We start from the raw sequence: 26426 nt of genomic DNA, 5'->3' as shown, positions 1-26426 counted from the left end.
AGAAGTATAACTTCTAACGCTTGTACGTAAGTACACACACGTCTTTTTTAATAGGTAATAATCTTTCTTTCTAAGCCCTAACACGTGTTAATTCTATACATTGTTACAGTGGAAAGGGTCATCAGCGTTACATGCAAGACTGGAGGGCAGATTGGTGGCAGCTCATGTTCTGTGTTCAGCTCCGCCCCCCGCGAGACTTGCTACGTCATGCGCTGCGTTTCGAGTCGCCGGCGCAACGCACAATGCTCTACTTGGTAATCATTTACGCGTTTAATGATGGTCAATAATTAGCGATTAATGATTTCAATTAGCGAGATTATTATTGGTGTCCGGTTCGATTATCGAAATTGGGAAGGTGGTAGGCAAATTGTAAAAATTTACAGTGATATTTGTGAAAACGTTAGATACGCTATTTCAAAGTTTAAAATATATTCACTATTGTATAGTGGCCAATTATTTTTTGTTCAAAAGGAGTATTTTTTTCCCTTTGCCAGTATTTCATAGGTGAAAAAAAAGAAGAAAACACTATAAAAACTTTTTTTTTTTAAAAACATATTTTTCTTCGGAGCGGATTTTTTGGCTAAATGAGGATGTTCGGCTACAAAGCCACATCCGAACAACTTTCATTTTGCATATTAAATTTGACTGTTAAGACGGCAGATAATGTTTTTATAGAAAGTTGCGACTTCTCACTGCTCCAATAATCATTCCCTAGTGAAAATACCCTTACAGCATCAGCATGAGTGCCTGGACAACACAAGGAAATTTCTATTAAAACTAAATTATACAAATGAGTATTTTCAGAGTACAGGATTTAATAAGAGTGCTGTTTGCGAAAAAAGAGTACAAAACTCAGTAAATGAGTATAGTTGGCACCTTAAACGTCCTCTCGATTCTATCTATATATTAAAATACCATCAAGTGTATATGCACAGCGCCGTTGCAATTTCATTGGTGCTGCTCATCGTAACGAAACTTTAGTTATTTTATTGTGTATCTTTTCTTCGATAAAGAGTAAGTGATGTTTTCTTTTAATTCAGAACTCCATTATATATTTCAGATGTTAGATCAATACCATTCCACGCTGGAGAAACTGTAACCGTTGAGCCGACCACACAAAGCCACGGCTTGAGCGTCCTAGAATCTCTTGCTATTGGAGTGTGTGTACTAATGCTGGTCTTCATTTACGCTGCTGGTATAATATTCTATATACATTATAAGCAGAAACAGAGGAGGAAGACTAAGGATCCAGAACTGAACATTAACAATACTATCAGTGAAAATGGTTCAACTATAGATTCGAGAATAAATATGGGTAGTATGGTAAGTAAACAACTAAATTGTTTAAAATGTATCGTAAAGTGGATTTTTGAAGTGAAACTTCTTTAGGCCCATGAGGGTAAAATTTTCAAGGATGAAACGTCACGAAGATGTGAAGCGTTTTTGTCGAAGAAAAGGGAGAGCGATTGAGACCGATTGAGAGATAGTGAGAAGGGCGAATTACCTTATAGAAATTCTATTTTTAAAATTAAAATTTCGTAAAGAGAATTTCTGAAATATAAGTATTTTATATTTTATGCAAAATAATTTATTGAAATCTCAAATGACGAATTGTAAATAAAATGCCACTTGTTTTTATTATCGAAAATTTTTTTTTATTAATTGTATTAATTTTCGACACTTTTAATATTTTATTGACAATTAAATTGATAACATTCCTAACATATCTTTCTTTTTCCCTCCCTCTAAGTCTCGGAAATCTAAAGTTTTAGATTTGTATAAATATTAACAAGAGTTAAAAATTAATTTGCCAAAGAAGTATCACTTCTGACATGCGTTGTACGCACGCACTTTTTTAAATATTAAATTGTTTTACAGAGACTGAAAACCAATCCTTTGCTAGATACTATGAGAGGAGATTATATAAATGAAGCAGGTTTGTCTGATGTCAGTGAACAGACAGAGGACACTATTGATTCTTCTCCTTCTAATTATCATAAAGTAAGTTTGTTTACATTTGAGTTTCGTTCACAATTATAACAAATACAGTTGTTATAATATTAATTCTAGTTCCAGGAAAGAAATTCTAGTGTAGTATCAGCAGTCGTGCATACGAAAAGAAAGAAGCCGACGAGACCAAACATAAGAGCTACATCTACACCTGAGAGATTAAATGAAAGATTTCAAAGAAGGTCTGCATCGCCAGAAATGGAAAAGGCTCCACATTCAGATGTTTCAATTTTACATTGCAATATAGAAAATAACGTCATTGAGAATATTCCACAAGTAACGAACGAAGAGCCAGTTATTAGAAGAAAGTTATATTTTAATCCTGTGTTTTTCGAAACCGAACACTTAAAGGTATGAAATAATGTTTTATTTCATATTTATTTTTAGATAACTGTTAAAATTTATTGATTATTTTGATTTCAGAACCCACCTCCAGCAGCGGTCGATTTTCTAAATAAACTTCGTGAAGTTATGTCAATTGCGAAAGAAAAAATGACGTCAAAACGATTCATCCCTAATCTATCAGATATTGCTGAAGAGGAATCGTATCATACTATAGATCTTGGGTGGGATATTCCATGTGCACGACGTGGTAGAAGGTTTAGCGCGATCAGTCTTAAAAGAGAAAATAGTAGGAGACAAATCCACTGCGGTGGATGTCCAGGTTGTGATAGTAGTAGGGGACAAAATTCAGGTCTGATAAGGTCTAATTCTTGCAAAACATGTGTAAGTGACGATTATAAGCAAAAAATTGTACAAAGGTGGCTAGAAGATGTTCCTTTACCAACACATGTGACTAAGTCGACTAAAGTAGCTAAAGTAAGTGGAACACCCAGGATTATTGAGCCAAAAGAAAAAGATGAAATGCGTATTAATCCAGCAGAACCACTACGTAATGAAGAATGTGAAACTTTAATAATTTCCGAATCTATATTAAAGGAAATAATTAATGATTCACGCGCGAACAACACAAGTAGTGAAAATACGTTATCAAAGACAGAAAGTGGAATTGACATGAATGAAAATAATCCGAACTTCACGCAACATGAGAAACGAACAGATTTAAATCATGCAACTCGACGAGTTCGAAAGAAATTGCCACCTCCACCTCCACCACCAACAGCACTGCCAAACGTTGACGATGAACCAGAACCAGTCTTACCGGAAGTAAAGGAAAAGATGGGGGCAGTAATTCGAGAGTTAAATAAGTGCCAAAGAGTTGCACCGGACACTCTAAACGATAAGATTGTTTTACCCGAACAAGCTACTCCGAAAATAATAATACCAGTTACTGCGGCTGAATATGACACGACACCAAACATACACAAAAAAGAGTTCTTTATGTCAAGAGATGTTGATATAGACTATGACAGCTTAGAACGAGGTAATAAACACAGAAGATTTTCACTTGAGTTTGGCTCGGATTTATCTCAACCGGATGATATTCCGTATCAACAGAATTTACAAAAATCGCGTGAGAGACTCTCGCGTAGTTGGCGCGATTTAAAAAATGCAATTGATAGTAATTTCTCTTCACTGCAGCCGGTGCCTCTAGATACTGATACTAAAAAAGCGCCGCATACTAAAGATATATTTGTACATAGTTTTGAACCTATTTACAATAACATTGAAAATCTAGGACCCTTAACCATTGAAGTTCGGGGGTCCCCCATAGAAGAACGAAAACCTGAAAAAGAAGACTTTGATCCTGATACGCTGGATCGTAAGCCAAAGAAACTTATAGAGACACATGAAAACAAGAAGTGCGTTGAAAAAATTTTGTTAAAGTCAGGAGGAAGTTTTAAAAATAAACTCAATTTACCCCAGGCACATAAAGAAAAGACTCCGCCCGAAGCGGCATTTACAAGAAAGATTGGTAGCTTACGCCAAATTTATGAGGCAAAAAATAGAGCTTCTGATGGTGAAGTAGGATTTTACGAAAGACGAGGAAGCATTCCACATGATCCAAAAGAGTTGTCAGAATATGTCAAAAAGCTAGATTTACTGCGATCTACCGACCAAAGTGATCAGAGGCAAATTTTACGAAACAAACACAAATTAGATTTGCTTTCAAAAAATTCTTTAATACATGACAGTCCCCATAGTGATCGCTACCAATCATCTGAAGAAAGAGATAAATTTCCATCTAGAATTGAGAACTTTCAGACTCGAAAATCAGGTCGGCGTTCAGTAAGAACACGAACGCGTAGACTAGATCTAAAAAAACCTAAAACAGAAGATTCAGGTTATTTGAGCACTGACTCTAACGAATCCAAGCGTCGTACAAGATATCTAATGCAACTAAAGCCAAACCAGCAATCGCCAGACATTATTGCAAAACCTATTCCAGCATTGGGCCAGGGCCTTCAGATTGAATCAGATACAGATGAGTTAGAGTCTTTTGGTGACGGTCGGAGTGAGTCAGGAGGAGAAAGCGAAGAAACTGATTCAGTATTCTTTGGAAACTTAAATGACTCTAAAAGAATGTATGAAGAATTAAGGTTGGAAGAAGAAAATAGAGAGAAGTTAACTCGAAGTCAAGAACAAATTGATTCAGGCTTCGCAGGTGAAACGAACATTATATTAAGTGGTGATAGTGACTCTGAACATAAAAGTGTTATTTCTATTGTGACTGGTAGAGACGGCAGAACTTCAGTCACTTCTAATAACTCAAAATTGGATGATTCGCCATACGTTCAATCTGTAGAATGCTCATAATTAGTTATTAGATCGTTTAAGTAATGTATTTGAGTGAAAACTTCTTTAGCAGCGTTGTACACTTTTTTGGAATGGGTAAAAAATGTTAAACTCGCGTCAGGACACGTCCTGATCGAAAATTCGTAAGACGGATGGAGAGTAGAAAGCTGGCGCGGCGTATTAAATGTAATATAAATTGTCATGTTTGTGTACGATAGTGTAATAAATAAATATTGTATTCTACCACATAAATGATAGTACTTTTATACTGATAATTAAAGCAATTCGTGCAAAATTATTCCCTAACTAAATTCCAGAATATCAAAAATACAGAACGTATATTCAAGTTTTCACTTCTGCCGGCACTCCCGGAGTGCACCCGTCGTTTTTTTTTTTTTATTATTTTCACAAAGACTATTCTTAGACGTTAGCCACCGAATTTTACCTCAATAAGGAATAAGGTTGTGTAAATATACATATAAATTCGTATATCATATGTGTATAGTAGTATTATTGTATATAGTAATCGAAAAAAATAATTATTGGACTATCTATGTCTAGAAAATTATGACCGGCCGGTTGTGCAATCGCAATAGTATATTTGATTTAAATTTATTTGTGTAATTTTGAGGCTAAAATAAACTTCTTAATGCAATTAATATATATTTTAAGTGTTATAATTAAGTGTATATAAGTAGGGATCTCGATTAACGAGGTGAAATAAGGCTGCCTATAAAAATTTAGTGTGTTATTGTACATATATATACTGTATAATGGTGTTTATTATAAGTTGAATTGTTCAATAAAGATTATTATTGAATTTTTTTTTAATTATCGTGATATTTTGTTTTTAAAATATATAATAAATAAATAAAGAGCGCATCAATTCTTAAAGGCCGTCAACGAGCCTTCATGCCCGTTTGCTCCCCTGTTTCATAATAAAAATTAAAAATTTGCGTGCGTACAAAGTACACATGTCAGAAGTGAATCTTCTTTGTCAAACTAATTTTTAACTCTTGTTCATATTTATACAAATGTAAATCTTTAGATTTCCGAGACTTAGAGGGAGGGAAAAAGGAAGATATGTTAGGTATTTAATGAATTTAATTGTCATTAAAATATTAAGTGTCGAAAATTAATACAAATTATCATTTTTTAAATTTATTTCTTCGATATTAAAAACACGTGGCATTTTAATTTACAATTCGTCATTTGAGATTTCAATAAATTATTTTGCATAAAATATAAAATACTAATTATTCATAAATTCTCTTTACGAAAATTTTCACACATTTTTTCACACAGTAGACATGTGTCAAATTTTGTCTTCTAAATTCAAATTCACTGTTTTCCTTCTTCGGAACAAGTTTTAATTGCGCATATAGAAAATCCCTTGAAGATGGCGTGCTAACACGAGTTCAGGGTTTAAAATCGTTTAACCTAATCCAAGCTTAAATTAGAGTTGTTTTAGTAGTATTTATTTGTATAAAATCTAATCAAAATACCATTCACTGCCAGTTCTCATATGAAGAGGTAGAACGGACGCGAAAACTGGCATTAACTCTCCGTCACTCTTTTAAATTACCATGTTTTTAACAAAACATTTGTATGGAGCTGCTACCATTATGCTCCTTCACATCTTAAAGTAATTATAGTAATGAAATATCACTAAATAAGAAAACAAATGTTTAGCCTCTGTCAGAATAGGCATGTTATCTGTGGGATCAATACGCAATCAAGGTGAATCATATAACCAAACGATGTGTTAATTTGTAGCGACTTCTACTATCTGTGCCTACGAATCACTAGGATGACGTCATACCCTGATACGCTAACGAAGTTAGTCCGGCTGGGGATATATATGTCACCGTAAAATTGTAAATAACGTTAGATTGTAATCTATCTCGCGAGATTGTGAACTGTCGAAAGAACCTCAGCGAACTGCTTACAATTTAACGTATTATTATTCGGTAGATTGTAATCTATCGAAGTGAAACCGTCAAATTACAATCTTAAAATTGTCAACTGTCCCAAGGCTGTCCCTGATTGGTCAGCTTTATAGTAGACCGTTCTATGTCCTTAGAGTTAGGAATGAAACACGGGTATGAGTCAAATAAAATGAATGTACTTCAAGAATTGTGACATCAAGTATTTACAGTAGTACAACTAGAACTAGAACCTTCGATTGGGAAAAGATAAGAGAAGAGAAGAGAAAAGAAACCTCTGGGGCCTAAGTCAGTGGTTAGACTGGTCGAAGATCCTCTCTTTATGTTGGAGGAAGCGCAAACAATCCTTCTCTTTATACATTTTACCATAATAAGTTAATAACCCTATCATAAACTAATTACCCATATTATTTAATTTGAACCCATTTCAAAGAAATTCTTAAATAATTGATATCGGTTTTGCTCACAATGATTCAATTGTGTAGGCCTCTTTTGTGATAGCGGCGAACAAAATAAAATCTTTTCTAATGATAGGCTCGCGCTATGTTTAAATTAATCTCTCGAACACTTTTAAGGAAAATTGCTCCAAGATGCGAATGTAAAAAATTTAATTAGCTTTACAAAGTAAATAAACTTGGAATAAAAATCGAAAGGTAATAAACATTATTTTTCAAAAACATTTAATTACGTAATAACAAAAAAAAAACTAGTTGTACGTAAATAAATTACTCTGGAATAATGTAGCATTTTGATGGATAAACAAAGTTTGCTATTGGTACAATTGCTTTAAGTTTATTCGATAGAAACAAACATAAAATATAAAATTTTTCCTATTTATAGTTCGTAATTTTGCATGTTTTAGGTTATAAGCCGATATTTTGCTTAAGATAATATCGGTAGCGTGGCCGAGCGGTCTAAGGCGCTGGTTTAAGGCACCAGTCTCCTCGGAGGCGTGGGTTCGAATCCCACCGCTGCCAGTATCTTTTTATTTTTTCTTTAAATATTCTGTATGAACATAATACAAAACTTTATAGCCATTAAGACTTTTAAAAAGCAAATGATAAAAGTTCCCACACCTTATTACAAACAGCTCAGCAACATTATAATGATCCAATCAAAACCTACTGTCATTGGGTTTGACAGGCATCAATCAAATATCTATTTTTAATTTTAAACCGAGGTCCCTTAGCTCCCAGATTTTCTTTTGTGTGGTGATTAGCTTTCAATAAAATGTGTTTACCAAGCGATTACATATTTTGAAAGAATACAATTTTATATTTGACAGGTTCCAGTATGCATCTATGGCAAGATACCTTTAGCTTTTGATAAATTACAAAGCGAAGATATTCTGAAAACAAACTGACCAAAGGTCATCGAACTTTCATATTCAGATATTTTTATCAACAAACATATGCCCTTGAATTTTTCTTGCGAATCGTGATTTATATTATATTCTCTCATGAATTCCTATTCATTCAAAAACGGTCCTCCGTTTTTTATTAGTTAAATAATTATAATATACATATTATATATATATGTAGTATATAACTTTTGATAATACCAGAGACAATTAAACTTTGTCTGTGATAATACTTATAGGTTTTATATTTCATTGTATTATAATTCACGTAAGTAATATATACCTCCCATGCCACATTTCAATCGTATTAAAGATAACATAATGTTAGGATTTAAGCCACACGCAACGCAAATGTTCTATCGAATCGATCAATTTGAATATGCATCCCCGTGCGATACAAGTGCAGATGACTCCGACAGGTGCCAGTGCCATTTATCCGTCACGCGCGGTACAGTCGAGTCGAGTATCGCAGAATCGAGAAAGCGGTAAAGCGTACGTAACTTCTAAATTCCAAATTTAAAAGTGCACAGAGTGAATTGACTTTAGTGTTTTAAAATGAGTTTCAAATCTATCTAGTCTTTGAAGTTTTCTTTTTTAATTATCTTTGGTAAGTAATATTATTTATAGATAATAAAGTTACTCTATTATTAGTTAAGTGTATTCTATGACAACAAAATGATTGATTAAATTATAAGATATTGCGGATTTAACGTCTATAAATTAATCTAGAATTTTAAATTAAATAAAATGTGTATAAATGTATAATATTATCAATTTTGTATATTTCTAAAAATATCACGCGGTTGCTTCAACGACTCGTTGATTTTATTTTCTTTAGTGGGTCATTCTTATCGCACAGTTAAATTCATTAATTAGAGGCGAATGTGAACTTTTGATAGCACAAATTTTTATATATATAAAATAAACGAAATGGCGAATGAAAAACTTCTTAAATATAATATTTTTTTTAATTACTATAATATAGACATTACATATTTTATCTCTGTGTGTATAGAAAAACACATTTACCTGATTATTAAATAGTACCTATTAAAAATAATCATTATCCCTATATAAAACGACCAACCAATCAAACCTATTCTATATTTAACCGACGTTAGAAAATTAAGTAAGTTATTAATATCCTCGATGTCCGTCGTACCACTGAGAATTGCTAAGGCACTATGTGCCGTGCACCACCACTATGTGGAACCAGCAGCTCATCGAGATATTTGCAACCCAATACGACTTAGGATCCTTCATGTAAGGTAATTATTAAAAGCCAGCAACGCATTTGCGAGCCTTCTCGCAGTGTGAATTCATAGGCAGCAGTTAATGCTTAATATCAGATTCGATCTTATTCTGGAAATATTATGTATTATCGCGAATTGAATCCGGTACCCCAGGAACGGCTCCTTAGCGAAACTCCAACATTTTTAGAAACTTAAAAAACATATATTTGTTTTAAATTGTAATTTGTAACAAGTCATGAAACTTACGAAAAATTACACATTTAGAATCACGTACGAGTACTTAGCACTTAGTGAATAGGTGTTATATGATTTCTTTAATCTTAAAAACTTATTTAAAATAAGCTTATTAAAAATTACATCTTAGACTATCAATCGATATTGAACAAACATCGTAATAATTATTTCACCATTTTAACTACCAATCCCCTCACAGCACGCACAAGTAGACACCAAGAAGAGTTTTTTATTGAATTAAATGTGCATCAGCAAAACGGTAGACAAAATGTAGTAGAAAAATTAGTTTGTATACAATTTTTATTATTGTTTATAGTAAGTTACTGTTTGTTTCCTCTTAATAAATAAATACATAGACATAGTAAAATATCAAAGTCCAATTTAACTTTTAACTCTTTAGATAGAACTAGATTAAACAGTACTCATCCGGAGCTGGATATATTAAGTAGTGGGCTGATCGGTTTTAAAGAAAGCATTGTTAAGTGCCTATCTCGAATGTTATGCGTTGTTTTGCTGGTATTTTTTTTTTTCGACTTAACAAATTTTTTTGGTATTTTTATTGTATTTATTTAACATTTCAAGTCAAGTCACAATAACTTTATTCATATAGGTAAACAAGTACGCTTATGAACGTAAGAAAAGAAGGTAAATTAATTCTAAATTTACATTTACTACCAGTTTGCAAGTCAAGGGCGTAGAGCGAGCAAAAAAAACTGGCAAGAAACTTTCCGCCACTCTTTTTAATCGCTAAGTTTAGAGTTATACAAATTATTTGAACTGGAGCAAATCAATCCCAAGGATCAGGATCATTTAAATATTCGTCAAATTTATAAAAAGCTTTATTGATTAATTTACGTTTAACAAGAGCTTTGAATTTATTTAGTGATAATTCTCAAAATTCGTTATTAATGTTTACCTAGATTGTCATACATTTTAGATAAAAGAGTTTGTAACATATACCGTAGATTAAGTACTGTGTATGATGTGGTAAACTTTAATATATAAAATGAAAGGAATCACCTCAAAGTGGATTTAAGTTTGTGATAAATTTGTGGACAAACATGAAAATAGATTTAGAAGCCTACATCGAGGATCATCCAATTCCAACCATATCAAATGATAACTGTTTTTTGATGTCAAATTCACTGTAGTGTTGATAAAAACGATAGTTTTTTGATTAATGTTATACTTACTTTAGTACAGCACTTTCAAGTTACGACTTATGAATTTTAATTATTTTCACTGTAATTTTATTTAAATAGAAACTCAGTTATATAACAAAAGACACATTAACTTAAAATGAATGTGATACAATTAAAAATTCTACTATTTTCTAAGTTTATCTTAAGTTTTCTATTAAAACTAGCTGACTATTACTGTCATAGAAGCATTGTTTTGAACTAATATCACTATCAAATGGGGCTTGGTAGAAAGGAGAGCTTAGGGTTATATGTATTTAAATGGATTTTCAAGATCAGATTCCTATACTCACCTGAACAAATAAATTATGAATACATTGTCATAGTTAGTACATAATGGAATCCATTTTGCCTATATTTTTAATATTAAAAAAAAGTTGTAGATTATAAATAAATAGATACAAAGGAATCAAGATATTTTTTATAGAGTCAGAGGAAGTCATCGATAAAATTTAAATAAAGCGGCCGACGTAAAACACTTTCCTATGGAGTTTTCAAAAAAGCTTTTTTCTGTTCGATTCTTTTATAGAACATGGGTCAAACGGCTTACTTAATGTTGAGTGATACCGCCGGCCATGGACACTTACATGACATGCCAGAGGGCTCGTGTGTTGCCGGCCTTTTAAGAATTGGTACGCTCATGCATAGCAGCCAAGACTATTTTCCCTTACATGAGAAAACTAATACACTTTTTCAAGGCAACACGAACACTTCCGAAGATTGTTCCGGTCTGTTCCCACAGCAATAAAAACAAGAGCCCTCGATATAAGTGCTGATAAGTACAATATTATGTACATGATTGTGCATTGTTCGTGCAATCAACCATGTATTGGGAACTCGTTACTTTTATTTACGAATTCAACAACAACACAGCGATACAAGTCTTGGTTTTGGCCTGTATCTGTTGAGACAGACATGTCATTTATTACAAACAAAAACACATACACATAAACACACAAAATAACAATAATCAAAGAAAAAAAAAAAAAAAATGTTTTTTCCTTTTCCCATTCGGTTCGTTTCAAGTGTGTATTGCGTGTGTGCTGTGGCCGTAATTGGCCTTGGCTCAGCATTATGCTGAAGAGCAGAATGTTCCACAGCGCTGGTCATTCTGCCAGAGACCACAGCAGCTAGTTTGCGCCTCAGTCGCAAAAAAATAAAGAAAAGGAATGTAATAATACTTAGTCAAAAAAACAAAAAAAATATTAGAAAAAGTTAGCAGTGTCAGTATTGAAGTCTTGTGTAAAGGTGATATTTCTAATAACCTGTGTCTGACACACGCCGTTTTTGGGTCTAAGGCAAGCTTATGTTTTCACCGTTCGAGCGACTGTTAATTTACATAGAAAAGTCAGGGGAGTTGCGGCTAGAGCCTACCAACTCAGGGGCCTTAGTCAACATGCCTTAACAGTAGTGTATGTAGAAAGTGGAAAACTAAATTTGTATGGAAATGACAGTTCGTGTCGAAAAGTTTTCATACAAATTTAGTTTTTGACTTTCTATATACACTAATGTTAAGGCATCTTGACTAAGGCCCCAGGACTCAGTAAAAACACTCAAACCAACACCGCTCTAAGGGATTTTGACGTAGTCACATTATGCGTTAAATGCCGTAGGACTGCTCATTCGAAAGGCAATTTTATTCCGCATAAATCATTTAAGATAAAGAAAAATCTTAGATAAACAATTTGATCTCATTACTTGTTTAACGGTGAGGGTGACGCCCTAAGGCGGTGCCGTCACCAATAACGGTAGTAGCGACACCTCTATTGGCTGCTACGCGTATTGCGAAAATTCACTAAGCGATGATGTGACGCACAAATTCTTCAAGTGCGTATAGAACGGATTAAAAGATTATAAAATATATTAATAGTAGATAAAAACTCTTTACGCTTTGCTATGTGGAGCCAGCCCTTCAGCCAAAGTAATCATGGGTAATATCTAACGCCCGAACCCCACAATCTCAGATTGAAAACCATCTGAGATTGTGGATTGATCAGACCGCGACAGTCGATCGATCTCCTATCTGCATCTCAATAACCAAACCCTACGAAGACAATCCATTTTTGGCGACGAATAAAAGTACCGAGTTTTCACTCATATTTGATAATCAATGTAAACCAAATAAAGTAAATAAAACCGTACAAATAACATTAAAATATACATGTGTATGTTTAAAACATAACAAACAGATTTTTTAATTATTTAAAAAACTGGTGTAAGTTAAAATCTGTTAAAATAATTAACTGTTGAAATCGAGCTTTCGTCAACTGTCATTTTCATACAGAGGTCTATCCACAGACACCGATACGACCTCCCATGGAAAGCTTTTATCGACAGATGGCTATTACAATCCGTCGAATGGTTATTGGCACACTTGTTATAACTTTTGGATTAAGATTACTATCTCAGATGCTGGGATATGGATTGAGATAGGTTATTGGGTTCGGGCGTTAGGCGTGTTGTTAGTAAATTCGGTAGATGTGAATAAAGTTTTTATTACTCAGATAAAATGTATTAGTTCTATTATGGGCGTTGGAACTCTTGTAAGCTGTAACCATTTTTTTATGAACTCGGTACTGTCAAAATATCCTTGAAGCAGTTATGACTGTAAAAAAAACGTGTGTGTACTTATGTACACGCGTTAGAAGTTATACTTCTTTGGCGTAACAGCCCTGCGATTCTGTAACTCACTTTTCGAACTCACACAGCGGTTTTCGCATCGGCGGTCGCTCTCAAATCAGTCGTGAAGCAGACATTTTATGATTTGGCATTCTAAAAAGGTAGGAGCTTGTAGTTTATTGTTTATTAGAATGCCAAATCATAAAATGACTGCTTCACGTCTGATTTCAGAACGACCGCCGCGCCGATGCGAAAACCGCTGTGTGAGTTCGAAAAGTGAGTTACAGAATCGCAAGGCTGGATAAAAATCTTTTCAAACTTTTTCTTCTACGTTGGTAGAAAAAACGACACTAACAATACAAAAACTAAAATGTTGACTATAGCCAATCCAACAGTGGACGTCTACAGGCTGAAACGAATTACAAACCAACTACTGTTAGTACAGTTACTACTGCCTTCAAAATAATCACATTTGACAAAAATGTCTCATCAAATAATTTCCCTACTTTTCACAGTCAATGAACTTTACCGATTTAGAAAAGTGAATCTACCTCAATTTAGACCAAGTTTGCGCAACACCCGTGATATTTAAATTACCATAAAAATTAAACGCGCGCGCCGTTATATTTGGATCCATATGTTATGACGAGCTATCGCCCGCAACTTCGTCTACGTATTGTTCTTTTATATTTCTCTCATTATAATGAAAACTCTGGTTCAATTTCTGTAATTAATTGCAGGGCCTGTATTATTCTAAAGAAAACTAAATGATCATTGGTAATATATAGAACATCTATTGTACGGACTGTATTGAACTATACCTATATATGACGAACTGTTTGAATCACTTCAACAAGATTAGCTTTATTAATACACGAAATTCCATTAGAAACAAAAGTTCCTTCACTTAAAATACTTTATTTCACAAACCAATAGTACGACAGTTGACTGATTTAAGGAAGAGAAGTAGACCTTTCTTAGCTTTGGATTGTGAACTATTTATGAGCACAGATGAAAACATTCTGAAAATAGCTGTAAGTTTTCAGCATTCGGTGTTGGACACACAGACTGCCCTTCGTATTCTGGTGGGGGGGGGGGGGAAACTTTGACAAAAGGGTGGAAACGGTGCCAACCCTCTGGCATTGAGTTTAAACCCTTCAGGAAGTATTCATCAGGTGATCATCCTGCCCGTTTGTCCTCTGTTCTATTAAAAGAAGTAGCAGAGGGAAACTATAGCTACTGTAAGTCCCAAAATCCAAGACGTTTTTGCGAATCTAAGATGTTGGATGCACAGACATCAAACTTCATTACTATATATTCGGTAACGGTCAGTCGGATAACGGTGGCTGGTGGCTGTAACATGCGATCCTGTAACTAGCCATTTTATACGATTCGTTATGCTTTTATGATTCCTTAGTTAATCGAGTCCAATCGCTTTATTTTAAACTGGGACGTTTTTGGTTTAAACATTGTTTCTTTTAAACAGTAGGTAACTTTTTTGTTTAGGCAAATGTGAAACACATAAACAGCGATAGAATACATAGGACCCCTACAGATCCGTGGCTGAGAAGATAGGCAGCAGGGGAGTGTCAAATCTCCTCTTTCCTGAAAAGGGACTTTATTTAAAGTAAGTACAACTACTCCAGAAATATCATCATGATATTTATGGGCGTATGTTAAACAGTGGTTCAAGCCGAGGTCGTCTCTTCATCTGTAGAGTAAATCCTAACCTCGAATCTCCATTTATCCATTAAGAAACAGGCTCTTGACATCATAATACTTTTGAAAAAGTCTGGAAACAAAAGAGCAATGCATACCTACCTGTATTTACAAACATTATCTATGGTGTAATAATGTAAGTGACATATAAACTAAAGTTACAAAATAACGCTAAAAGTGGAAAAGTTAATCTCAGAATAGATTTAAATATATAAACGTTGGCAGGTAAAATTGTATGCTACTTATGAGGTATGTCATAAAAATAAAATAAATAAATCAGTGGCACTACAACCTTTTTAGTTCTGGGCCTCAGATTTCTGTATCTGTTCCATGATCATTTGTAATCTAATAGGCATGTAGGTGATCAGCTTCCTGTGCCTGACGCACGCCGTCTTTTTGGGTCTAAGGCAAGCCGGTTTCCTCACGATGTTTTCCTTCACCGTTCAAACGAATGTTAAATGCGCATATAGAAATAAATCCCATTGGTGCACAGCTGGGGATCGAACATACGACCTCAGAGATGAGAGTCGCACGCTGAAGCCACTAGGCCAACGTGCGTGATTCTTCTTTTATCTTTCAGGTGTGTCAAAAGTAGCATAAAATTACATCAAGGCCTTCTGACATTGTCAATAACAGGAGGTAGGTTACCCTGCTGTTCTTGACAATGTTTGAATTAATTAATATGTTGATAAATTTAAATTAAAATCATTTTCTATATTGCAACTCTACAAGACTCAACATTCCTAACTGTATACAAAAATTTAACACAATAATATAATTTACGTGCATTTTTTGCTCACAAATAAAATAAAAAATTTACAGTTAAATCTTAACTATTCCATAAAAACTAAGTTAACTACCTCGCGAGAGCTTAACAACACAATATAAACCATTTTAAGAATTCACAATGTGGTGTTTCAAAAGTTGACAGTTGACTTTGACACATTAAAATAAGTCCTGGCAAAATGTTTGTTAAACTGGCAACACTAATGTGCAACCACGTCGCAATGGCGGCAAACTGTCTACACACAGTTTGCATAATTAATTCTAAGTATTTGTTTGTGCATTCACACTTTCACCTCACAAATAAACGCTCCAAAGACTATTTAAATTTTGAAAGCCAATGTCCGCGACTAAAGTTTAGAATATGGAGAATATTTATCCGAGGTACTAAAAATTCTGTTTTTTTTTCATAGAACTCACCTGATGTTAAGTGATACCGACACTCTCAATGTCAGAGGGCTCGCGAGTGCGTTGCCGGCCTTTTAAAAACTGGTACGCTCATTTCTTAAAGGGCCCTAAGTCGAATTGGTTCGCAAATACTTCAGTGGGCAGTTGATTCCACATAGTGGTGGTGCGTGGTAAAAACTGCCTTAAAAAACGCTCAGTTTTCGAACGATGGACGTCGAGGTGATATGGGTGGAATTTCGTATTCCGCCTCGACGTCTGTATGAAATTTGCATATGTTGCCATTGTACAAATTATTTTCCCTATAATAGACAAGCAATTATCACAAAACAATATATTTATCACACATTTTTGCCACTTACAACTACAGCTTATTTAATCATTTGCCGAAGAAGTATTGGTTGTAGATCCAATTTGTAGCTCTACCTTCAGATTATGAAGGTCCTAGTCGACACCTTCAAATCGGAACTTATCTAGCTATTTTAACAACAGTCTGGATAACTTTCGCCACTCCCTCATTTAGTTATTTCTTTTTTTATAAAGAATAATGTAACATCTATAAGTAGTCTATACATGTATCTACATAATTTAGTTATCTGCTGCATTGTTTTTTATGACACCATGCGCCTATTTTATTTTAGTACAGTAGTTTGTTTTGTTCTAGGTACATGGTCTTAACTATCAAATCAATGTATACAAAATATTGTAAAAACTATTTTTAAAAGTATAGGGTTTCTAGTTCATTATTCTCTATATGAAACTACCTTTTAAAACGGGCAAATAGAGTCTTTTAATAACTTGTAATTTTGACTTTCAAACTGCCTTTTCAATAGACCTTAAATAAATTATAAACCTTGAAATAAATCATTTGTCCTATTTTGTTATCCAATATGTCCAGCGCACCAAACTCTTCGTTCGTATGAGGTTTTTAATCTGTGATAAAGTTTATCTTTATATTTATTCTTCCAAGTCTAATGGATCCGTAAATTCCGTGGCCTTCAGGTTTATACTACTACTATACTATACTATACTGTACTATTGTTATCGACTGTATCGTCCTATATTAAAAGTTACCTCTTATCTTAAAATCTAATATATTTTCGTGGACGACAAGTGACAGATATATTTACGTACATAAATCGTTATTACGCGGTTCGCATGCTTATTATAGTAAATTAGCGTGGCATGGCGCCCTCTAGTGAGACCGTCTGCGGTTGTCCGGACTGTGGGAATGGGAGTTGGTAGTCGTTTATTAAACCTAGTCATACTAAATTAAGGTTCAAGTTCAAACGCAAGCTAATTATTCCATCTCGAAATCTTATGACCATTTGACAGACAACGCTGTCAAATAAGCCATACAATAAGGAGATGACAAAAATCTACGTTTAACAGATAACAGGAATGCGTACTATTTGGAGTTTCTGGGGTTTCTGATTTTGGGCGAAATATTAATCGCTGCGAGTTGAGAGGCAATGCTTGCTTGCCTTAAAAGGGCGTCAACGATATAAGAATGTCATTTTTTCATGTAATAGAAGGCAAACGGGCAGGAGGCTCATCTGATGTTAAGTGATACCGTCGCCCATGGATCATCACATTACCAGAAGGCTCGCAAGTGCGCTGCCAGCCTTTTAAAAATTGGTAATATTATTTGATTATTTTTATAGTAAATATATGACATGACAAGACATGGGCATAAACATTTCTGCCTCTGTTCCATTGATTACAGATTCATCAGACATCTATGTCTAAAACATTTGTTTATTTCAAACTAGCGTTCAGTTCCGGCTTCGCAGCGTTAGATGTTTTTATGTTGTTAAATATCTAATAGATATATTGTATTACCATTTATAGAAATGTCTTCTAGTAGTAGGTACATATATTGAACTATTGACAGCTACCGATGCGTACGCGATTTTTTCACACCTTGGGTTACAATATCGAAGTTTTTATACGGATCCCTAACTTTTTTGAAAATATTCTATAGCCTATTTTTATAAGGCATAATGCAGTATTTATTTGGTGAAAGAATTTTTCAAATCGGTTCAGTAGATTTGGAGAAAATTCAATACAAACAAAAAATGTAATATTTCCTGTTTACATTGTAATTGTAGACATAGTATAACAAATATAATATTAGCTACATAAGAATAGATCATAAACCTACACAGTTGATTCAATTAAATCATTTCCGCCTCAAAAAACTGAGAAGAAAGCCATGTACGCAAGCATGTTCCACGCTTCAGCGCTGACCAACATACCATATCGCACTCATAATATCGCCTTTATTCAGTACGAGATAAAGGCGAACAAATTACCATACTTCATGAACCTTTGATCACCCTCGCAATAATTACACCTTAAGTGAATGAACTATACGCATACATTATTTGTTTAGTAACCTTTGTTAAATTTACATTAATGGGAAATCAAAGAGTTGTGATAATATATGGATACTAGCGGATCCAACAGACGTTGTCCTGATATTTCAAGCGATTAGGATATTAAACAAAGTATGAAAGTACCGACTTCAGCGCCATCTACCGGGCTGATTTGTGAATCTAAACTATTCCCAGATCCCCTTGAACACACACAAAAAATTACATCAAAATCGGTCCAGTCATTTGAGAGAAGTTCAGTGACATACACACTCACAGAAGAATTATATATAGATACGTGGGATCGTAAAAAATAAAAAACATCAGTGGCGCACAACCTTTTTAAGTCTGGGCCTCAGATTTCTGTATCTGTTTCATGATCATTTGTTAATCAAATAGGCAAGTAGGTGATCAATCTGAGCCTGATACGCACCGCCGATTTTTAGATCTAAGGATTTCCTCACAATGTTCGATACGAGCGATTCTTAAAGCGCACGTAAAAACTCCCTTGGTGCACGGGGATCGCACCTACGACCAGGATGGGAATGACAAGGAATTAAGGATGAGAGTCGCACGTTCAAGCCACTAGGCCAACAATTTAAAACACAATATTATATATTCGATTCCTTATATTATCTACCTTAAACTCCTATTCCTAGATATTTATTTATTTTTAAGAATACGTACATTACGATGAGGTCGAAAAATAAAAATATAATATTAGCGTCCTAGCGCTATAAGGCTTTTTAAGTACATATCAAAAAGGTTAGTCCACATCACAGGAGACCGAAGAGCTGGCAGCTACCTCGGACAAAGAATTTGTCTTACTATTCAAAGGGGGAACGCTGCCAGTATCTTCAGAACCTTGCCTAAACTCCTTTTAATAATATATTTTAAGGTTAGTTATTGTTTTTTTTTTATTTATAAGCTAGGTTTAATATTTATATTTCCATATCCAAAAGAATAACTGTTCTAAACGTTCTATATAACCATTACTTAACATTGAAGCATATAATATTTTATACATAATATAATCATTATATTTGATTCCCTATATATAGAGTTTATCGCGCGTAAACTGTTGAATTAAAATGTTAACTAAACATTTGAATTGACAGCTGAATTATACAGTTGTCAAGCATGGTAGATGCTAAAGATAAAGAACAATGTCGCGTACTAAAAAATATAAGTACGAGAGCTAGTTTTTTGTTTCTAACAATAACTTTTTTTTTCCAGTTACTTCGAGGTTTCTAAGAGCTGTGATGTCATGAAGTAGGTGAGTTTGTCTTGCATGATATTTTTATCTGTGATTTGCACATGGCTCAAACAATTACACTATACATATTATGTTATTTGTGTGATAAGTAATACATAATTGTAAAGAAATATATAATTGTTGACCCAAAAATATGAATTATTTTCTTATTTTGTTCTTTATTAGACGGAGTTTTTTTAAATCCTTAGATTGTAGATATCTAGTTGTATTTTAAGGGCAATTAAAAATTGCAACGCACTTGCAAGCATCCTGCAGTATCCATGGGCGGATGTGTTACATAACATTAGGTGAGCCCTTTGGCCCCATATATTATACAAAAATAATAAATAAACTAGTTAAAAGGGTGTAATAAGACTAATTTTTGTTTTTTAGGGTTTGACAAACGTTAAAATGCTTAAGATTATTGACAGGAGTAATACTTCGATATCGATTCAGAATCTTACCTTAAGAGTCGAGACATGACTAAGTATACGTAATTTATGTACGTACGTAATTTTTTTTGACATAAAGGAATGCCCTATTACATAGTTTTTCAAGCGGGGGGTCGAGTTTGTTTTAAAAGGGGGCATTCTGTTGAAAAATAATAAATACAACCTACATATAGGTACAAAAGATTCGTTAAAAATAGCGCGCTATGGACATATCATTATAATTTTTCAGTGACGGTCCCAAGACTTAACTTTTTGGCTTTTTCGTGGGTCGCGACATAAATATGGTTAAGAAACGATGCCTTAACAGATAAACGTGTTACTTGCAAAATGATATGAGAGGGACAAATTGAGAAAACGGTAAATACATTTAACAGAAATTCATTTTCATCATCAACATTCAATATCATTTATCTTAATATATCAATTTCCAGATGGTATATTTTGATTCAAACTCTGTTCCTGTCTAGTTCCACCATTACATCTTACAAATGGCTTGAATTTGACAGATGATAGTGGCGAAGATAGTCTTGATACATTATGCTCATTCCAATATGGTATATATGTATGGGTCTGATTTAGAATGTGATCTGTCTAAATAGTCTATGGACAAGCTCATGGTCAGTTTAATGCTGCAGTACTAGCGTAGGGCGTGCTTCTTCCATCATCTTTAAAGTGTTTTCTTTCGCTATTTTTTTATTTATTTATTTCGTAATCCTACAGCTAACATACATTATGTACAAAAACAAATATACTAAACATATAGTCAAAGATCAAGGAAAAAATTCAATAATTAAATCGTTATACCTAATTCGGCCGTGCTGTGTGATGGTGTGGCAAGATTTTTACATAGTTGGTGTTGATTTGAGGAATGTGAAACAAATAATAATTACAAGTATGGTAGGGAGGGAGATGGAAGTGCAATTTTTCTAGATGTGAGCTGCAGGTTTGTGTCACAATTAATATATATATAAGTAGTAGCTAATTACAAGGCAGAAGAAAAATGATCAAAAGAAGATTTTTAAATATATTTAAAGACCGAGCTCGTCTGATGTCTAAATTGATCAATGTTTCTAAAAGAATATAAAAAAAAATTCTAGCTACAAGTGTGTTACGTCATACGTGTCCCAAACATAGGTCAAATTTCACAGAAATAGACTTAAAAACAAACTATAACAATAACAATATAATACCAACAATAAAAATTATTTTATTATTTCATTCACGAACATTCTGTTCGAAGCACTATTCACTTGATATTCGTGTAATATCGTGGTCCATTCGAATAAAACCATATTTTAAAGGTCTGAAAGTAAGCTATAAATAGCATATTAATATACATGATTGTATAAAATTGGGTTTTCACAACCGCTTTACTATGCGCATACCACAAAATATATTTCAATATCTGATAAGAATATTAATAGGAATTACGATTTAAGCTTTGAGAATGGTATCAGAATAGTTCAAATTCGAATCGTCAGATACGGTAAATTTTTCGGTCTTAGCTCAGCTCAGCTGTGTTAGCAAGTGCTAATTCAAAATAATCTTTTAATTAGCTTAATCAATAATAAATTCCCAAGGTTAAAAATCAGCAGTTTTTTTTTATTATTGAGAAAAACCTTGCCAACGCTTGGCACACTGAGACATTGGTAAAAACAAACACAAAATACAATTTTTAATGTGACAAGTACTTATAGGCAAACATGACATACATATAGAGATCATAAAGAGATTATTAAACAAAACAAACATTACAAAAAAAAAAAAACAATTACTTATCAAAGAAAAAATTCTAATTATAAAAAACTAAACAAAAATCCATTTTATACTATACTGTACTGCAGTTTTCCAAACTTCGTCTGCAATAACCAATTAGCACTATACCGCTAATTTACTAGTAATTCAAGTTAAGTTGTTAATTTCAAATAATAATCTGAAGTGTAATATTTTTATTGAATTCTTATTTGTACTTTTTTTAAATATGTTTACTATAATTATCATGTAACACAGAAAATTTAGCTTGTACATATACTATAGATATAGCATTATATATAATGTGGTCAACTTTAATAAAATAAATAATCAATTGGTGCACTTTGAAGCACATATAACATACCGCCCAAAAAAGCCCCCTGGAGCCTCCTGGTCTATGAAAAAAAATTTAAAGTAACTTTTAGTTAAAAAAATTTAATGTTAAAAAAATATTTGTTTACACAAACCGTAGTTAGTTCGTACAAACCTTTGAACGAACTAAGAACTGGATCTTGCCTGAGAAAAAAATGCTGTTGTATTAGCTTTCCTTTATTTAAGTAGTATATTTTGAAATAGTCTAAACAGTGCTAAATATTTATCATTATTCGTGAACTAAGAGGCTTATTTACTTTTATAACCGTACATAGCGTTTATTTAAAGCTTATAAGATCAAGTGAAATCTTATCGAGGTTTAAGGCAATGTTGAGACAATTTATCTCGCATCAGTGCTTTATATTCATTTAGATAAGTTTAAATATATAATTTATATGTAAAAGGGACTTGAAAATGTACTATAAAAGTGCGACTATTTTCACGTGCACGGGCGCTTATTAAAGATTTAAGTTGGATTACGAATATCGCAATACAGCGAGGAAATGCTGCCAAAGTTTAAGGTTCACTGCCACAGGGATCAGACTTTTTTAAATTAATTTTCTATTTATTAATTTTTAATTATTATTACCCAATAAGTTAAGAACTATAAAATGATGTTTATGTATATTGAAGTTTACTTCAACTTTTTTTTAATTTTTTAAACAATTTTTTTAATTATAGTGCAAACCAAACTTGAAATTACGCGTTTTATTTACTGATTCATAATTTTACAAAATTCTTTCGGGACCTTTTTTAGAATTGGGCCTCAGCTTTCTAAATCAGTTTCATGATAATTTGGCAATCCGATAGGTGATCAGTCTCCTGTGCCTTACACACGCCGTCCACTTTTTGGGTCTAAAGCAAGTGAGTTTCCTCACTATGTTTTCCTTCACCGTTCGAGCGAATGTTAAATGCGCACATAGAAAGTCCATTGGTGCACAGCCAGAGATCGACCCAACTATCTCAGGGGTAGGAGTCGCACGCTGAAGCCACTAGGCCAACACTGCTCATACAGCAATGCTGGTTATAATATAAAACCGTTAAAGTCACCCGTACCTGAAATACTTTACGAAATCAGGAAGAAATATAATCTAGCATCAAATGACCAACATAAGTAACATACTTGAATGATCACTATTATGTTATCACCGTACCAAACTGCATAGCTATTACACGCGACACACATTTGTCACAGAAAAACAAACCTAAAGTTGAAGAAAATAAAAGATATTTCCAAAGATTGCAAACGATTTGAGGCACGCGGCATGTGCCACGCGTAGTTTTTTCTCTAGATGATAGACTGTAATAGCAATGATAGTCTAAGATGAGGAAATAGCTAACGTGATTGCAACGGATCAAAGCGTGTTCGGAATTTATAACATCGGTATTTTAAATATATGTTACCTATGTCACACAATTTCTTTGCAGTTATGGGCAGACGCGTAGTCGCACAATTGCTAGAATAAAATTCACTTCTAGTCTAAACGTTATAATAGGATATATTAACCTTTAGGAAAAACACTATTTTAAATGTGTTCTTATAAGAAAAGTTATGAATAACTTCTTACTGATACAGTCTAATTAACTAAGGAAAGGCATAAGTAATCTGTTAATGAGTGACTCTAACTCTATTTGTCTAAATCCAATTTGACAGTTGACAGCTAACGGATAGTCGAAGTTGGTTCGCGCTTAAATTTGTCTCTGAAACACAATAAAAGTAAATTGTCTGCTAAGAGAATAATATAAATTTTTTTTAATCCGATATCCTAATTGTAATAATTTTTAGAATACAGTCTCATTTACTAAGGTAAGACTTAATTAATCTGTTCATGAGTGACTCTAACTCTGTTTGACTAAATCCAATTTGACAGCTGACAGATAACAGATACTAGAAGTTGGTTCGCGCTTAAACTTGCCTCTGAAACACAATAAAAGTAAATTGTCTGCTAAGAGAATGATATAAATTATTTTTAATCCGATATCCTAATTGTATTTCGATAGTTGTCTTGTCAAATGTCTCTGCAGAGTAGAATGCGGTTGAAAGGTTATTTTTTGCACCACAGATAATTGTTCCTGCATGCTAATGAAATCTATGTAACGGTTCTCTTGATGATCATTTGATAGATGATAAATCAGCTAGTTACTTAGTTTGCTATTTATGCACAAATAGGGTTTTTGCTGGCTTTTTGATTAAGATTATTATTGGATTCTCATTCTGAAGCCGGTTTATTGATTAATGATATTTTCTTGTTTATAGAAAATTATTATGTCTTTTAATGTAATATTATGTATATAATCACGTTATATCATACTTATAAGGTGAATGAACTTTGATATTATTTCTTTGTAAAACATTTAACAAGAATAGTTTATGTAACACTTATGAACTTTCTTGGATTGTCTTAAATTTAGTTATACTAAATTAGAAGTTCAGTTTAGACTTTTCAGATCATGAAAATGGATACGGGGCAGACAAATTTCAGTATTACATTCCATTTCTCTGCCTTCTACCGAAACAGTTATTTGTTTCGCAGGGAATTAAATTCTGGCTATAGGCAGCCACACATATGTTTCTGTTGCCCAAATATCTTAAATCGTTTAAGATTATTTTGACTCTTATTTATTTGCATCAATTTTATGAACGGTCTATTTAAGAAGAAATAAATTCTTAGATAAAAAACGTATCATTAAACATGAATCTTATTGGCAACAAGCAATTGTTTCCAGGTAACCTGAGCAAACGTATACCATCTTAAATTAATCTTCAAGTATACCATCAAAAAGGTTCTATACCGGATAAAAACTTCGTCCTTAACTCACGAACTTTTATTCTGATTTTAATGTCGTATAAAAAATATAAGAAGCCGTTATTACTGAGAAAATCTTTAAGTACCAATTGAGTTTCCCAAGATTATACCTCCTCGCCTCTATGATAGCATGTGACAACTTAGAAATTGCACATAAAATTGGTGCGCGTACGCACGCAATCAGTAATAATACGGATTAAACCTAAGTGGAGAAAATGCATTCATATATTGAAGAATATGTAAATATCTCTTACAACGACTCTGAGTTAAGATTTAGGTTTAAGTAAAGTTTTCAATAGATCGAAAAGATTTCCTTTCAGTCGAAATACTAAATATCATTTATTAATATGGGTAACATAAAGTATACTTATGACAGTCATTAAAATTAAATCTCTGAATTCCAGTACTAAAAAGATGAAAAGTACTGGCAAAAGAGACTTCTTTATAAAAATATAATAAATAAAATGTATGATCTATTTTTTACATAATTAATTGCTGCTATGACAAACTTTTAAACGTGTAAGCCGTCTCCTTGGCGTAGCTCCTAGACTTGATTCCCGCAAAAGTAATTTTTGACGTGACAACGTCTTATAATTCGATGGAGCCGGCTGCACGCACGAAAAAAAAACGCCTGCGGCGTTACCTCGCTCTGAGGCGTTCCATTGAAGGCTTGAAGTGCAAGCGAGAGCGCGGAACGAGCGACAAAGAGGCACAATCGGCATCCGCGTTCGACAGCGTTCGTTCGTTAAAAAATTGACATAATTATTGTATTTATACGTACAAATAAATGTAACTTGATCAATTCAATTGTGATTTCCATTCACCTCCTTCTCTGTATCCATACAAAATATCGATCAAACAAATAAATTAACATTTTCTTTTAAAAAATGCAACCATTCGATCAGTATTTTCTTATGACGTCACGTTCAACTATCGTCAGTAAACCGACTTTTTTTTGGAAGCACCGAAGACTGGAGACTAGTTCCGATCAAACGCAAATTATAATTTATTTCCACTTCTCGAGATAGTAAGGACGCAAACGACTCTTGATAAACAAAAACCCAATAAATGTGCCGAAGCTTTCAAAAATTACCAATGATATATCACAAATGTATCAATGGTTGGTTACGAGACTTTATTGCCCGTTCATATGTTTAATACCGAAACTCTAAAGCGTAGGCGTCGCTC

At 33.4% G+C, this 26426-nt stretch overlaps 2 protein-coding genes and 1 non-coding gene across 4 annotated transcripts in view; all 3 read left to right on the top strand.

Moving 5' to 3' along the window:
- LOC125061894 overlaps window positions 1–4861 on the top strand; it is a 72230-nt gene extending 67369 nt beyond the window's left edge. For both annotated transcript variants that reach the window (XM_047667540.1, XM_047667533.1), the window contains exons 6-10: window positions 110–254; window positions 1061–1323; window positions 1879–2001; window positions 2071–2361; window positions 2434–4861. In XM_047667540.1, the coding sequence (XP_047523496.1) occupies window positions 110–254; window positions 1061–1323; window positions 1879–2001; window positions 2071–2361; window positions 2434–4728 (3117 nt within the window). In that variant the 3' untranslated portion in view covers window positions 4729–4861. The remainder of the gene's footprint in view (window positions 1–109; window positions 255–1060; window positions 1324–1878; window positions 2002–2070; window positions 2362–2433) is intronic.
- A 2687-nt stretch (window positions 4862–7548) lies between these two features.
- Window positions 7549–7630, top strand: Trnal-aag. Its single transcript has one exon. It is a non-coding gene; the product is annotated as a tRNA-Leu (tRNA).
- An 808-nt stretch (window positions 7631–8438) lies between these two features.
- The window catches only part of LOC125059590, a 62471-nt gene continuing 44483 nt past the window's right edge, over window positions 8439–26426 (top strand). The window contains exons 1-2 of the mRNA XM_047664070.1: window positions 8439–8620; window positions 19837–19876. The gene's annotated coding sequence lies outside the window, so the exon portion shown is untranslated. The remainder of the gene's footprint in view (window positions 8621–19836; window positions 19877–26426) is intronic.

This window comes from Pieris napi, chromosome 2, assembly GCF_905475465.1.
Source record: "Pieris napi chromosome 2, ilPieNapi1.2, whole genome shotgun sequence".
NCBI classification, from domain to species: domain Eukaryota; kingdom Metazoa; phylum Arthropoda; class Insecta; order Lepidoptera; family Pieridae; genus Pieris; species Pieris napi.
This window is presented reverse-complemented; position numbering and strand designations above follow the sequence as displayed.